At 38.4% G+C, this 14,106-nt stretch overlaps 1 protein-coding gene across 2 annotated transcripts; it reads right to left on the bottom strand.

The window, feature by feature from the left end:
• Positions 1 to 594: 594 nt before the first annotated feature.
• MBIP (MAP3K12 binding inhibitory protein 1) lies at positions 595 to 13,836 on the bottom strand. Of its 2 annotated transcripts, none has more exons than XM_072337844.1 (9): positions 13,667 to 13,836; positions 10,284 to 10,403; positions 8,410 to 8,631; positions 8,212 to 8,308; positions 6,706 to 6,771; positions 5,006 to 5,158; positions 3,969 to 4,066; positions 2,596 to 2,634; positions 595 to 1,350 (listed from the first exon to the last, which is right to left on the bottom strand). In XM_072337844.1, the coding sequence occupies exons 1-9, from the start codon at positions 13,817 to 13,819 to the stop codon at positions 1,240 to 1,242; spliced, it is 1,059 nt and encodes a 352-aa protein (XP_072193945.1). In that variant the 5' UTR covers positions 13,820 to 13,836; the 3' UTR covers positions 595 to 1,239. The 2 variants fall into 2 exon arrangements, with proteins under 2 accessions (XP_072193945.1, XP_072193946.1); XM_072337845.1 differs by having other exon boundaries at positions 784 to 1,347.
• Positions 13,837 to 14,106: the final 270 nt, after the last annotated feature.

Here is a 14,106-nt window from a genome sequence, read left to right as displayed (position 1 = left end):
TTGGTATGTTTGCACAGACAGGTCTCTCTTTGTGGGTAGACATTAAGGAATCTGAAAGGTAACTATCATTCAATGTGGGTTCCTCTGAAAGCAATGCCTCCTATTATTTCCATGGAAACCACAACAGATACGAAGAGCGCAATACCACACTGTGATATGTTTTCAACAGTCACCACCAGTAGCCAGTTCATACAGGTGAGCTGATAGAGGTGCTCTTCATTTTGTGGCATGACAGCTGTGCGTGGCCCTCTGGACTGAGGCTTGTCTTTCACATTGCTGTTAGCACAGCTGAAATGCACCACCCACCACATCACTGTGCTGGTATCCACTGTTTGGTATTCATAAGTGTTCACGAATGCTGAAATGGGTGCAATTCTTTAAACAAGGAGGAATTCAGCTCCCCATCTTTGCTTCATCTGCACTTCCTAGTCAGACACCATTGTGTCAGATCACCTCTCTGTTGCCATCTGTCACATGGCAACAAGAAGTAATGGAATATTGGTGGGAGGGCACAACTTTAAGGAAGGAAGGGAAGCTGGTGCCTCCTACCAACTCCCCTCGAATGGTTTTTAGAACACAGCACATCTGTTTGTTAGCACAAACTGAAGCTTGCATTATTTTAATACACTGCAAAGTTAAAAACAAGTACCTGTCTCTATTTACAAATGCAGAGTTTTTGTATCATCTTTGTTTGAAATAAATATAGCAAAAACACAATTCACTAAGTTTACAGCTGCTGTGAGAATGACGACAAATACAGAAAACACATGGATAACAACGCGTGCAGCAACTTTTGCAATACCCTTTTTATTCTTTACTCAGACATTTATGAGGACATATTTCATTTTATTTCACAAGTCAATGCAAACCATTTACATGAAAAAATATTCAAAAGACAGCCCTTCTGAATACTTGATTATCAAGAAGTACAGATGAGATGTGGCTTTCGTATGAGGGATAAGACCTTCCACATAAGAACGATACTACAATCCTCCTTTATAACAGAAGGGAGTGGATTATTAGAATGCTATTTCTAAAACATTCTTCATTTTAAAGTAACTATTTCATTCACAAGATTGTTTTTAAATGAGTTCTTCAGAGAGCAAGGTTTCAAAAACATCTGAAAAGAGCTTATACACACATGCTTTATTTTCACTGCTGAAGTCATTTTCGATGAACACCACTTGGTCTACAGCTTGGATAAGTATGAAACACAATGAGATTCTGAAGACTTCTTAATTATCGAAGAAGTTGCTCAGCCTCCCTGGACTTGCTTTCCTTTGTTTTCCTCAGTAATGCTTGTTTTATAGCATTGATCTTTTCATCAAGCTCCGCCAACGAATAGTTCTGCTAGAAGATCAAAATAAAAACCATGAGCATTTACATCTTCTAACTGCTTCAGTGCCTGGCCCTGTAGGAGCCTAGGGCAGCTCCATTCTAGGTCCACCCCATCTGGTCACAGGGGAAGCAAAAGTGCAAACTATTTGCTTGTGATTCCTAGGCCAGCCACGCTCTTTCACCAGCTTAAACCATTAGCTAACAGTTCCCTCTACACGCACTAAAGATGTTTTTTTGTTGTTGTTGTTTTTTTGTGAATAAGCTTAGTTCCCTGAGGCTCGTATGGCCCACATCCCTTTCTCAGTGCTCTCCCAGTCACCCATCTTCAAGTGTGATGATGTGTGGCAGACTGTGTGTCAGCTATGGTCTCCTGTACATTAAGGAGAAATTTGATCATATATTAATGTAGTCTCTGATGTGACAGTGTTGCAAAAACCACAATTCTCACTGACTTGACTTACTTAAGCTTATATCCTCTATAATGTCAGGTCTTTCTCTAGAACTCTTGCTGAGCCAGCCACTTCCACTTTTATCACCTCTTCCTAAACTCATCAAGCAATTGATCCAGGTTTATATATATACCTGAAAAATACCTGAAGTGTGGGAGCCATAGTGGCGAGGCTGGTCTGTTTTCAGTAGTGCGTGGGGACAGGACTAGGGGAAATGGGCTGAAACTTCAGCATAGGAAGTTCCACACGAATGTGCGCAAGAACTTCTTTACAGTGAGGGTGATGGAGCACTGGAACAGGCTGCCCAGGGAGGTGGTGGAGTCTCCTTCTCTGGAGATATTCAAGACCTGCCTGGACGCCTACCTGAGCAATGTGTTGTAAGGAGCCTGCTTTGGCAGGGGGTTGGACTCGATGATCTCTAGAGGTCCCTTCCAACCCCTACAATTCTGTGATTCTGTGTAATTAAAAACCAAACAAATCTGAAGATGCTACAAAGAAGCTGAAAAGAATTTACAAACTGCTTATTTCCAGTTAGTATCTATCACAGAGCTAATTCATTATATTTTTCAACGAGTGAAAAGACTAACACAACACCCCACCTAGTACAGACTTAGTCTTCTATAAGTCTCATTTCACTGGGACATCTGTTACCTTTCTTCTTTCTTTCTTCCCTTTCTTTAGCAGCAAGCTACCCAATACTAATACAGCTGTCTTTCAAAAGTCAGTTATTTGCTCGGTAGAACTTCTGTTTACTTCTCTTTCTCAAAACATTCTAAACTGAAAGTAAGTAAAAATTAATAACACTTACATGAGGAGGTTGAACCTTTCTCCTCTTGCCAGAACAGCTCTAAAGAAAAGACAATCAAAACAGACTTAATGTTACACCGACTGGGGATGTTACTGCAGGCAATTCTGAAGTCTGCAGTCAGTAACAATGTTGACAAGTGTCTTAAAAGAACAGAAGGAACACTAGCTGCCATTTCAAAGATTAAAGAAATCTTTTTATATTAAGTGTACTTTAGATCATGAAAAATATCACTGGAGAGCAGTCAGAAGCTGTCAAAGCTTCTCTGTGCTTGGCAGCTAACACGTTCACCAGCAATTTAACTGGAGCTTCCTTCAGTAAAAACAAAGATCAATATCCAGCTCTTGAAACTCTCAATATTTTTTGTTTAAGATTTTCCTGTATCCACACAAATATTTATGCAAATCACTGGGAGGAAAAAAAAAAAGGCAATTAGTCCATAATACTAATCTTGCCACCATCGCTTTCTTTCCTCCCATATCCACATAGAGATAGATCCTAAAGTACTTTAAAAAGAAATTCCAGCATATGAAAGTCCATGCTTTTAACTTTCAACTCCCTACAACTTGAAGGAATGGCCTCAAAGAACAAGAACTTCATTGGCCTCCAGCATAGAAAAAAAACAAAACAAAGAATCGTATTATGGAGGTTGATCTTTAAATCTTGATTCCTCTTTGGTGGGTTGCCAGAGAAAACATACAAATTACATTATGATCAACAGTAAGAAACATTTTGACTAATTATTGCATAGGGAAAGAAGGAAGAACAAAATATTAGGTGAGAAAATTCTGCAGTTTTTACTGTAGTAAAAGCCGGTATTCTCACTGCCCAAATCTCCACAGGTAAATAAAGGATTCAGTCTATTATTTATAGAGACAGAATTTTGCCTGTAGACTAGCAGTAAACAAACCAAAGTCATTTAATTACCTGAAACAGACAACTTCTGAATGGTCGCTCTGACCCTTAGAAATCATATCATGTACAGAAAACCAAAGAACTGCAGCTGATTTTTAAGCCATTAATGACTTGTATGAAGATCAAATCTGCAGTTCATTTCCATGTCATTATATACACTTCATATCTTAGGGATTAAAAAAAAAAAGTGTGCTGTTTTTTATAAGAAATCTCTCAAAAATTAGTTAAGCTCAGGTAGCTGCATTGGTTTTTCCCCCCAACAAGTACTATTTTCTTTCAAATGACAAGTTAGGTAGAACTATGAACTTGCATAGATGGCCCATATATGAAACGTAACTGTTACACCAAGCCAGAGCTGTCTATCAATAGCAGCTACACTATATTCCACATACACATATTCCATCTTTGTACATCAAACAACAATTACTGAAGTATCTGTAAGTTGAGAAAAAAAATCTTACTATGGATTGAAAGTATTCAGGAGACAATCCTTCCAGCTCAAGAATTTTATCTTCAAGCTTCTTAATTCTCTGATAAATGTCTCTTGGTACAGGACCACCTAAGTGCAGCAGTACAAACAGAGAAAAATCGGGAAAATCACTTAAATAACACTTTAAACTAAGAAGGGCAAGTTTTTCATTCTTTGAGTCCAGCTAGCAACCAGCACCCGACAGTGAACAAGCTGGTGGGAAAATGAAAGGGAAGAGCAATTAATATAAATCACAGTAAAATCTGGTTGATAAGCCACTATGATCTGCCAAGGCAATAGACAAATTCAAAGTTGAGTATATGACTGAAAAAGTCCCTGGAACAAAAAATAATCACTCTTGAAACACAGTCACGCATCAAACATTTAAAAAAGACAGCAGGAGGGAGCACACAGGATGGCAAACAATACACAAATTCAGCACTGCTATACAAGACTGTCTTTAAGGGAGCCCATCTACAGAGTATCAAGACTGGAGGACAGGCATGAGTTGTGCTTAACAAAGAACAGCATTTACCTGGCCATGAATGAAAGAAACAGGGGTGGGAAATGTGTGTGGTGAATGGAATAACAGACCATAAAAACAAACAAACAAACCCCCTCAACCTGCCACTTGTTGTTGGCAGCTGTACTAGAGCAGCTTGGGCTGGCTTCCCCACATAAGACTGAGAGTGAACAACAAAAAAAATCACCCAGGTAAAGTACCTAATATATGCTAGGTAGTATTCTACAACATCACAACTACTGGGTATTCCAACTAGAATGACTACCTAGTCCTGACCAGGACGTGTATTTATCCACTCTGCATCCTAATCTGGGAATAAATCTGGATTTCATTTTGGGCATATGGTCCAAAATATTAAGACTACAGTACTTGGGTGATAAAACTCTTCAGTGCATCTAGCCTACTGTTTTTACTGTCGCAGAACTTACTGGCTTGCCCAGTTTTACTACAGGAATGATAACTGTAGCACAGACTGACACATCTATGTCAAAAAGTGTGGTACGAACCTGTTTGTAACCGTAAGTGCGCCTCAATGTTCTGCAGTCTCTCCTCAACAGCTTGGTTTCCACAATCATGAACAGGTACACTGGCTTTATGACTGGACCCATGTGTTCCTTCAGATCTAGTCTGAGGCCCATATGTATTTACTACCCTAGAAACTAAGTAAAGAGAACAGAAATTTAACACACATGCACATGAAAGATATCAACATATGCATAATTAAAACAAAATGTCATTAAATAATTAGTATTACTAAAACCTGAAAAGCTGCGTGTTAAATCTATTCCACTGATCTTGTACTTGAAGGGTCTCACAAACACCAAGATCAAAAGTTCAGCATAAGTCCTTATTTTTAAATACATCAATAACCAAACTAAACAAAAACCAAGGACTACATTTGCAAAGGAAGAGGAAAAAAACCACCACATTCATGTCATCAGCTGCAGATAAACAGCAGAAAAATAGATATCTGTCAGGAGCTGCATGTGTGAAATGTTCTAAATGCAAAGAAGAGGGAGATCTAATATAGGAAGAACCATAAATACATGTAGTCAAGGGAAAACATGCAATTGTAAGAACAACTATAAATCTCAGGAAGTTCCCTCCAATTTTTTTTATTCAGGTAGCAGCCTTATTGAATTTTCACCTGCTTCATCTTTCGCCCCTGTTGAATTGTGTCTTCATCAAAAACACTTCGGTCACTTGTCTTTAATCGGGGTAATTTCTCAAGTCCTTTCAAACAGGATTTCTGCAGGGTACTGCACAGTTAAAGACTACACTGGTGATTCCAAGCACTGCAGCACACTGACACGCCTCACACTAAGTTGAAACGGCCAAGTTAAATTCTTGCTTCCCAGTTCCTTTCTCTGTGTTATTAAACTTTCAGATACTGTTCAGGTTTCAGTTACTTGAACTGTAACCTTAAAGCTATAATTCAAGGTAAAAATTACTGCTGGCATTTTTAAAAAGCGGTTGCTGAAAAAAGGTTCATAGTCAAATATTATTCTTGACTCAAATTTACTTCTCCCTCACTTCAATTCACCAGACCCCTAAATATTTATAACCAGCATTGTGCTTCAGAGCAGTTTCTTAAAAAAAAAATGAAACAGATGGTTACTTCCATTCTTGGATTTTGACTGTTTTAATCACAGAGAAACCTGTGAACAAGCAACCTTTTAGACATGATATCTGCTGTACAGTAACTTCTACACCAACATTCCTTTGCAAAAGATAGTGCAGTGGTAACATTGTTCATCAAATTCCTATGCCTGTCTTGGAACTTTCAGTGTGCCCCTGGATTATTTTTCTAATTCAATGTAACTACATTGAGATTAATTTAAAATAGAAGTTAATTTTATTTAATCGATTCCTTAACGGGACTGATGGCCTTACCTTAGCAGAAAAGCTAAGAAATGCTCAGCTTCTCTGCCCTGCTTTATGTTTTTCATCTTTGCTTTCAGGCAATGACAACAGGCTATTCATCAAAGGATTTGGTATTCAGTGCATAACCAATAGTCTACTGATGAAATTATGGGATAAAAAAAGACTTGAAGAGGTAAGGGAAGATTTAAAGTATTTGTTAGAGTCATAAATCAATTTGTTAAGTTTCCTTGTAAGAACTCTGGAAAAAGATTCTAAGCCAAAATTTATCAGTACTGCTCTAACTTAACATTCGTAATAAATGGATATGAAAAGAATTGCTTACCCTTGATATGGCTTTTAAATCCAGGATAGGGTGTGAAAATAGCATCTGTTCTGGCACAGCTATTTTCTAAATAAATAGTAATAAGAAAAAAAATAAAAACAATAAAGAAAGAGAAGAGTGAGGCCCTAATTACGTATTTACAATTTAAAATATTCTAACCATCATCAGTATCAAAACCAATCTAATCTAATTAGATTTTTTCATACAACAAAAACATCAGAAATCATTCACCCTATGAAAACATGCTCGTACATAATTTCATACACTTGCATGTACCTATCAGTTTTACCTGGCTAAGTCACCTCCACAAATATGGGCACACATATACACAAGGGTATTGGATCAGGATCAAATTTCTTCTGATCTATTTCTTCTTTAATTTTTAGATTTCATTGTGTTGTCTGTCATTTCTTTCTTCCTGCACAGAAGTTTCTTCCTTGCACACCTGTGCTGTTTTATGTCCTTTCTTAAAACTGCTTTCTTCCTATTTTTAGACTGCTCTGGTTTACTGATCAACATCATTTTTTCACCTTCCTGCATTTACTGTGGCTGCTTTAATTAGCTTGGACAGAAAGACTCTCAGAACAGGCCATCTCAGTTTATTCTAATGTTTCTATTTAAATATAAATACACTAAAGCTCTACAAATATTTTCTTATGGCTGAACATACAAAAGAATGACTTGTCATTTCTTCAGTAACTTAATTAAGTTTCAGGAAACAATATCACGTATTTTACCAGACAGTGTCTCCTATGTAAATTCTCCATGAAACTTATGGAAAAATAAGCTTTAATCTCAAACAGTATAAAGTGTTTCACAAAGACAGTGCATATGGGGGCTCATAGTTACATAGGAAAAATCTATGCCTCTTTCCTACTTATCTACATAAAAGTGTCTTTGCTGGTAACACAGCCAGTAGTTGTACTAATGGGATCCAGGGATCCAGTCTACCAGATGGATTTAAGACTGGTTACAGATACAGTCAGTTGTGCCAGGTGGTATATTAGAAGTAGCAACAGTGTGAGTTATGTTGAAATAAAATAGTTATTCTAAGTAGCTCATAATTAAAACTGATTACAGATATATTACAGATATATTTCTTTGTAATTCAGCTAGCATTAAATTAACTTCGATTTAAATATGCAATTCCCAAGACATATATGAATTGCAATTCTGATAACGTTGGCAGGAATATCTAACTAAAACATCGAGAACAACAGCTATAAAGGTAATCTGGTCACAGTAAGAGCTGTAGGCTTTCCGTATAGAATCCATTAAGCATTTCCTTTTTTTTTTTTCCCTGTTTTCCACCTTGGTCTGTATGACAACATCTGCAAAGCACGTGCATATTCTTAACACTTTTATTTTAAAGCTACTCTTAAAATAAAGTTGAATTTCACATATAAAATAGCGCCTTTGAAAAATACTTTTTTTCTTTTTTCTTTTTAATTAAAAAACAAACAAACTTAGATTGCTATGAAGATTAAAATCTGGCTAGCCAGTTACCTTGATTACAATCAATAACATTGCAAAATTCCCTGACATTATTTTCATTGATCTCAGCTTGTTTCCTCTTGATGAAGGCTGATATCCGCCTGTCAATCTGTAGGTAACAAACACGATGGCATGTATCTATTTCATTCTTTATATTTAAAATTTAGAAAGAAAAAGGATCTTTTTGTCTAATACGGGGAAATCACTTACTTCTGCTTTTCCAGCTTTTATTTGGACCACCTCTGGATCAAAATTAGAATGCGCTTCCTTCAGATCTCCCAAGTCATAATTTGCATACTTTTCTTCAGTCTGAGAGTTACTATCATAAACATTTAAACTTGTTTCACAACTTTGGTCTTCTGTTTTACCTGCAGGTTCCACGTGACTTACACTTTCCTCTTTAATCAATGGCTGGAGTTTTTCTAAAAGAGGCTGAACAAAGAAAACAGAACATTAGGGTTTGGGGGGGGTGGGGGAAGCAAATGGAAAAGGCTCACTATTACTATAAGCTCTAAAACAGACCGACTTTTAGGAAATGAAACATTTGCTTCCTACAGTGAATGGTAATTTAAACAACAACAAAAAATTTAACAATTTTTACAGGAAAACTCCCAAATTTCTGAGAAAAACTATCAGTTACTCATGTGTTAGTAGCTAAATCAAAAGCTTCTATCATTGGCACCAGTGCCACTTAACTACCATGTCATTCAAATGCCTACTCAGAACTGTAAGGCTTAGTGTTCTTCCTTCTTAACACGAAAGCCAATGCTTTCACACTGTAAAGCCTTTACTTTATCAGCAGAGCACTACATTCTCCACTTGAAACTGCAGTTGCCCAAGTGAATGAGAGAACACAGACATGAAATATGTAGGTATTATCCAGAGCACATGCTTTTCTTGACATGGCTGATTATCTACTTAGGTCATGAAATTAAATGACAGAATGCACACTAACATTTGTAGCAGCAAAATAAAAGCTTATTATTCTACTGCAGTAATTCTTCCACAAGACGTAAAAACAAAACCTTGGTCTATATACATCTGTTATATATAGAAGTCACAAATCCTCATTTTTGTTTTTACCAGTTTCAACTCATCTAAATTTACTTCTCTGTTTTCCCTCCAGAAAGTCACATTTATTTTTCATAAATACCGCCTGATTTTTGCAAGCCTTTTCATGAAATTTCATGAAATTGAACTGAAGGAACACCACAAGTAATTTTTCCTTGCTTGTTTCCGGCTTGTTTTCTCTTTGTGTTTATTCTGAGAAAGATTTTGCTTATCTGGGAAACACAAAGGGATTTTCCTATGCCTGCAGACAAGCAAGTACAGAAACTTTATTTATTTTTCGCTGTCTCAGAACTGCACTCTTGAAATAATTTGTTGACTTGCTGAAGGGAAAATGGATATTCAAATTCCCACCTTTTACATATCAGCCATCAAAGTCAAAACACTTTCAGATACCAGCTGATACCACCATGCAACAAAATTATAGCTACTTTTGACAGGGTTGGAAAGTTTCACATAGCTAAAAGAAATGACAGTAATAGTGACTGGCTACTTGGCAGGATGAGACGTTAATGTCAAAGAAATTACTCTTTAAAAAAAACAAAAAAATCTACGCTGAAAATATATTTAATTGCAGTAAGACACTCCAGGATGTGTCGTGCTGGGATAATGCCACTTCTTGAACCACTGAAAGCACTCCATGAGCCTCAAAACTCACCCAACGCATGGAATCATTATCATAGCATGACACACACCTGCCGTGTCTTATTGCTTAATTATAACCCACCATAGATGGAAATGTATCACATTTACAATGCAAGTCTAGAAATCAATGAGGCTGCATTTATTCAGCCTGCTCACCTACAGTGGCTATTCCCACCATTAACCCGAAAAATCTGTAAGTGCAGGTACCTATGAAGCATACCAGGATTTCAAGTGTATAATACTCATGGACTCTTTTTTGTTGAACATAGCAGTAAGATCAAAACAACTAAATTTTTTCAGTTTAGGTAGTGTGGCTACATTTGGTTGTTGACCACTTTAGTCAAGTTGAAGGTGTCCAGTGTAATATTTACCTGCAAACATAAAATATGCTGCTGAAGTGCACTAAAGAGCAATGCTGGCTGAAGTGCTGATGTGCTCTGAAGCTTGCTCCAGTCGATTACAACTTTCACGACATCGTCTCCAAGGTTAAGCTTCCACAGGGAAGAACAAACAAAAAAACAACCAGTACATACATGCCGTATTAACATCAGAAAAGCATACAGGACACCTACAGGACAACAATTATCCTCAATCTCATGCAGACCCCACGTAAAGGTGATATAGATATATAAAGATATAGAATAGGTTTGACATTAATTATAATTCAAGTAGCCATCACTTTCGAAGTAAGATAGTATTACTAGAAAATGGTCGAAAATTAGAAAATCCAAACTATCTAAACATACTTTCACTGTATTAATTTGACCTTAAACTTTGGTAAGTTCTCTATTCAATTAACCACTGTACTTGAGCATACTGCTCATGTTAATCACTCAAATATTTTCTTTAACAGATAACAGAACCAGCAGCAGGAAGAAACACCCACCCAGAATGACATTCTCCTGTACTTGTGTGTGAATTAAACGTACAAGGCTGTATTGGCCTATATGATGGCCAGGGTCTTGATACTGTGCCATTCGTACTTGTTAACCCAAAGCAGGCTTTATATCAAAAATAATACTGTTAAAGTCTTCACAAAATCTTCCAGTTGAACAATCACACAGCATCACTGTCAAACCCACTTCAAAATCCGTGTATCCCTTCATGAGCATTCAAAACAAATGGCAACTGCCACATCCTGTTGTCTTTGCTGAGAAATGGCAGCACTTAATTCCCAAAACAACAAAGAGAAACACGCACAGGAAACCTGAAGTTATATTTATAGGAATTATCTACCTTCTATAAACCAAAAATTCAGTTTAATTTTTTGATAAAGAACTGATTGGTAATAATCACTAATTATTTATGTACTTCCACACAGCTCTTTGACACATTCGTTACACTAAAGCTTTTCTGACAAGATGTTAGAAGGGACGAACACTTCCATTTTCACAGGCCAACTAGGTTGTTTTCCAACCAAATATCCCCTAAGCAATATCCCAAATCATAAATACAGATAAAACAATGGTTTGAAATCAACAGGACCTACAGGTGCTCTGCTTTAGATGCAGAATCCCAAGTCACAAGCAAATTTGTACATCGACATCTCATTCCTATGTATCACATCAGTGATAAAAACAACCTTGAACGCATGATCTAATAACCACTATCTTCCAACGGCATCAACTATTATGAACGCAGAGTACATATGTACTTGTTCATAGCAGAGCATATTACGAAAAAAATAAAATCAAGATGTTTCCATTACACTGAAGGCAAAGAAGTAGAACCTGAAGTTGTTCTACATCCGTTTTCAAACCAAGCAATATTGCAACATCATACATAAAGAAGGACCAGCCTTAACCCTATTTCTTTAGCCAAAGATTAGCCTTGTTAAATCCAGTGTTATATTACGAATCAGTTACATAGCAAAAAAGATGGAAGATCTACTAACCTTTAGAGACAAAAAAATAAGCATCTAAGGGAACAGTGAATAGATTTGCATTGTTTTCCAATGCACTATGAATTAACTGAATCATGGTTTTTATCTAATTAGATATGTAATGTATTTTAGGTAATTTTCACAAACATTATTCTTAGTTAGTACTTAATCTACATAAGAGGCAAGGAAAATAATGTTTTAGTAAATAATTGTTATGAAACCTCAGAAACATAAGAATGTATTAAGAAATTAGTAGAATAAAACTTCACCTTAGGAGTCAAACATCTGTGACTGTGTGATCATCTAATAGTAAGATATCATCTAAGATATCTGAAGTAAGTATTTCTTCCCAAAGTTTTGAGAGTAATACATGCTACACTACAGAGCGTTGATAGGATAAACAGCTACAGAGGTACACTACCATAAGAGACAAACTATGTGTCCTGCTGTAATGGCCTAGTAAGCCCCCTTCTTGTATCCTCCAGTGGTATGGTGCAATGTGAAAAACAATACCTTCTGACTTGGAATCTAAAGGCAAGGGATAAACTCACACACACTGTTAAGTAAAGGACAAACTCCTCCTGCAACCAAACACATTTCAAACAGTGCACACTTATTTTTCTCATTATTTTACATCCTCTAAGAACTGTAAAAAGAAGGGTTATAAATTCTATAATTTGATAACTTCAAAACCTTCATGGATTTAGAGGTCTTGAGGCTATTCAACAGCAACTTGCAGAAACAAAAGTTATTCCTGATCTTTGAAATTGTTTTATGAACTTCACAAATTATCCCTTGGGACTAAAAGAACTTTTCAGGATCTGCCATATTGGTTTCATGAGTTGATATCTTCAGATGCCCTCCTAATCTGCAAGTCACTGCTCAATATATATTGCTCATACATACATACATTGTATACATATTATATATACATACATATTTATTTTTCCTATTTCCAGTGCAACTTGGTGGCATAAATCTTGCTTAAATTGCTATGACAAATTGCAAACTATGATAGATGAAGACCTGGCAAACATTCTGCCATCTCAATACAAGGGAGAAAGGGACCTGAAGCATCATTCAAAAGTGCAAGATGGATATCTGAAGAGGATAAGCTTCTAAAACACCACTAGTATACCAGAACTCAAGTGCTGACAGGTAAGAATGTAACTGGACAGCTGGAATGACTTTGAGTGAGCAATTTGAAGAGTCTCATCAGCTAAGACAGGGTAACCAAACCCCTACCTACCCAAGGTTCAGCACAGCATGCAGTGAAATGGCTTTAAGTTGTCACAGAAAGAACACACTCCAAACACCAGTGTCTACAAACACCTGTATTCTGTTCCACAACTACTGCAATCCACCTGAGGGCATGCAGCAACTCTAATATTAAATGTATTACCTCCCCAGGATACAAGCTCGCCACCTGACCCCAGACCTTCAAACTGCCATCTAACTGCAAAAGCACGACTGCCCTTCTATTGCCTCTACAGAAAGACATCTGTGCTTCCACAAAGGAAGATGAGTTAACTTGTAAATTACTGATGGCAATGATTAAGTTGTTACTGGCAGCTTCTCTTGATAAGAGCCTCCCACCACTGCAGCGCTATCTGCTACATAATTCATCACCACTAAAACCCCGAACAGCCTACAGTACCACCACGCACGCAACCCCACCGTTCCCGTTGTCACCTGCAGACGTGACAGCCTCCCTTACTGCGGGCTCCTTTTCTCCCTCTACTTTAAGCCTATCCCCGAAGAGTCCCACGGACAGAGACAAGCAGAGATGCCCGCCCAAAAAGGCGAGTACAACAGGAGCGGGCCCACAGCCGGCCCGGCCCCGGTCCTCCCTTCCTCCCACCCCGTACTCACCTGCCCCACCAGCCCGGCCAGGGAGCGCAGGGCGCTACTCGCCACCTCCGATGCCGCCAGCTTGGCTCCGGCCTCCGGAGAGCGCTCGCCGAGCTCCGGCAGGCCGGGCGCCGCCGCCATGACACCAGCCCGGGCCGCAGCCGCCAGCGACATGCCCTGCGTCGCTCAGCGATGACGAACCGCTCGGGCGGCCGTGACCGCGGGCCGCCCCGCGCGATGATGGACAGGAGCAACAGCCAATCGCGGGCCGTGTTGCGGAGGCTGATGTTGCGGCCGTGATGGGGGCTCTCCGGGCGTGCGGGATTTCACCGCGGCCGACTGCTGCTCAGCACTGAAGGGCTCCAGTATGGGAGCTGTGGCAGGGCTGGCTGTCCTGGCCAGGTTCTGCCCGTCCTCCTCGTCCCTTGACCCCCGGGAGGGACACGTGCCTGTCCACGCTT

This window comes from Excalfactoria chinensis, chromosome 5 (genome assembly GCF_039878825.1).
Source record: "Excalfactoria chinensis isolate bCotChi1 chromosome 5, bCotChi1.hap2, whole genome shotgun sequence".
NCBI classification, from domain to species: Eukaryota; Metazoa; Chordata; class Aves; order Galliformes; family Phasianidae; genus Excalfactoria; species Excalfactoria chinensis.
Note: the sequence above shows the minus strand (reverse complement) of the source record. Positions and strands in the feature narration are given on the sequence as shown.

What these genes read in the sequence shown, in the direction of transcription:
- MBIP (XM_072337844.1), bottom strand. Translation starts at nt 13,819, where the DNA reads ATGTCGCTGGCGGCTGCGGCCCGGGCTGGTGTCATGGCGGCGGCGCCC. An exon ending in GCACTTACGGTTACAAACAG is followed by an intron (nt 4,067 to 5,005) that starts GTTCGTACCACA and finishes TGCTGCACTTAG; the next exon opens with GTGGTCCTGTACCAAGAGAC. An exon ending in GAAAGGTTCAACCTCCTCAT is followed by an intron (nt 1,351 to 2,595) that starts GTAAGTGTTATT and finishes TTGATCTTCTAG; the next exon opens with CAGAACTATTCGTTGGCGGA.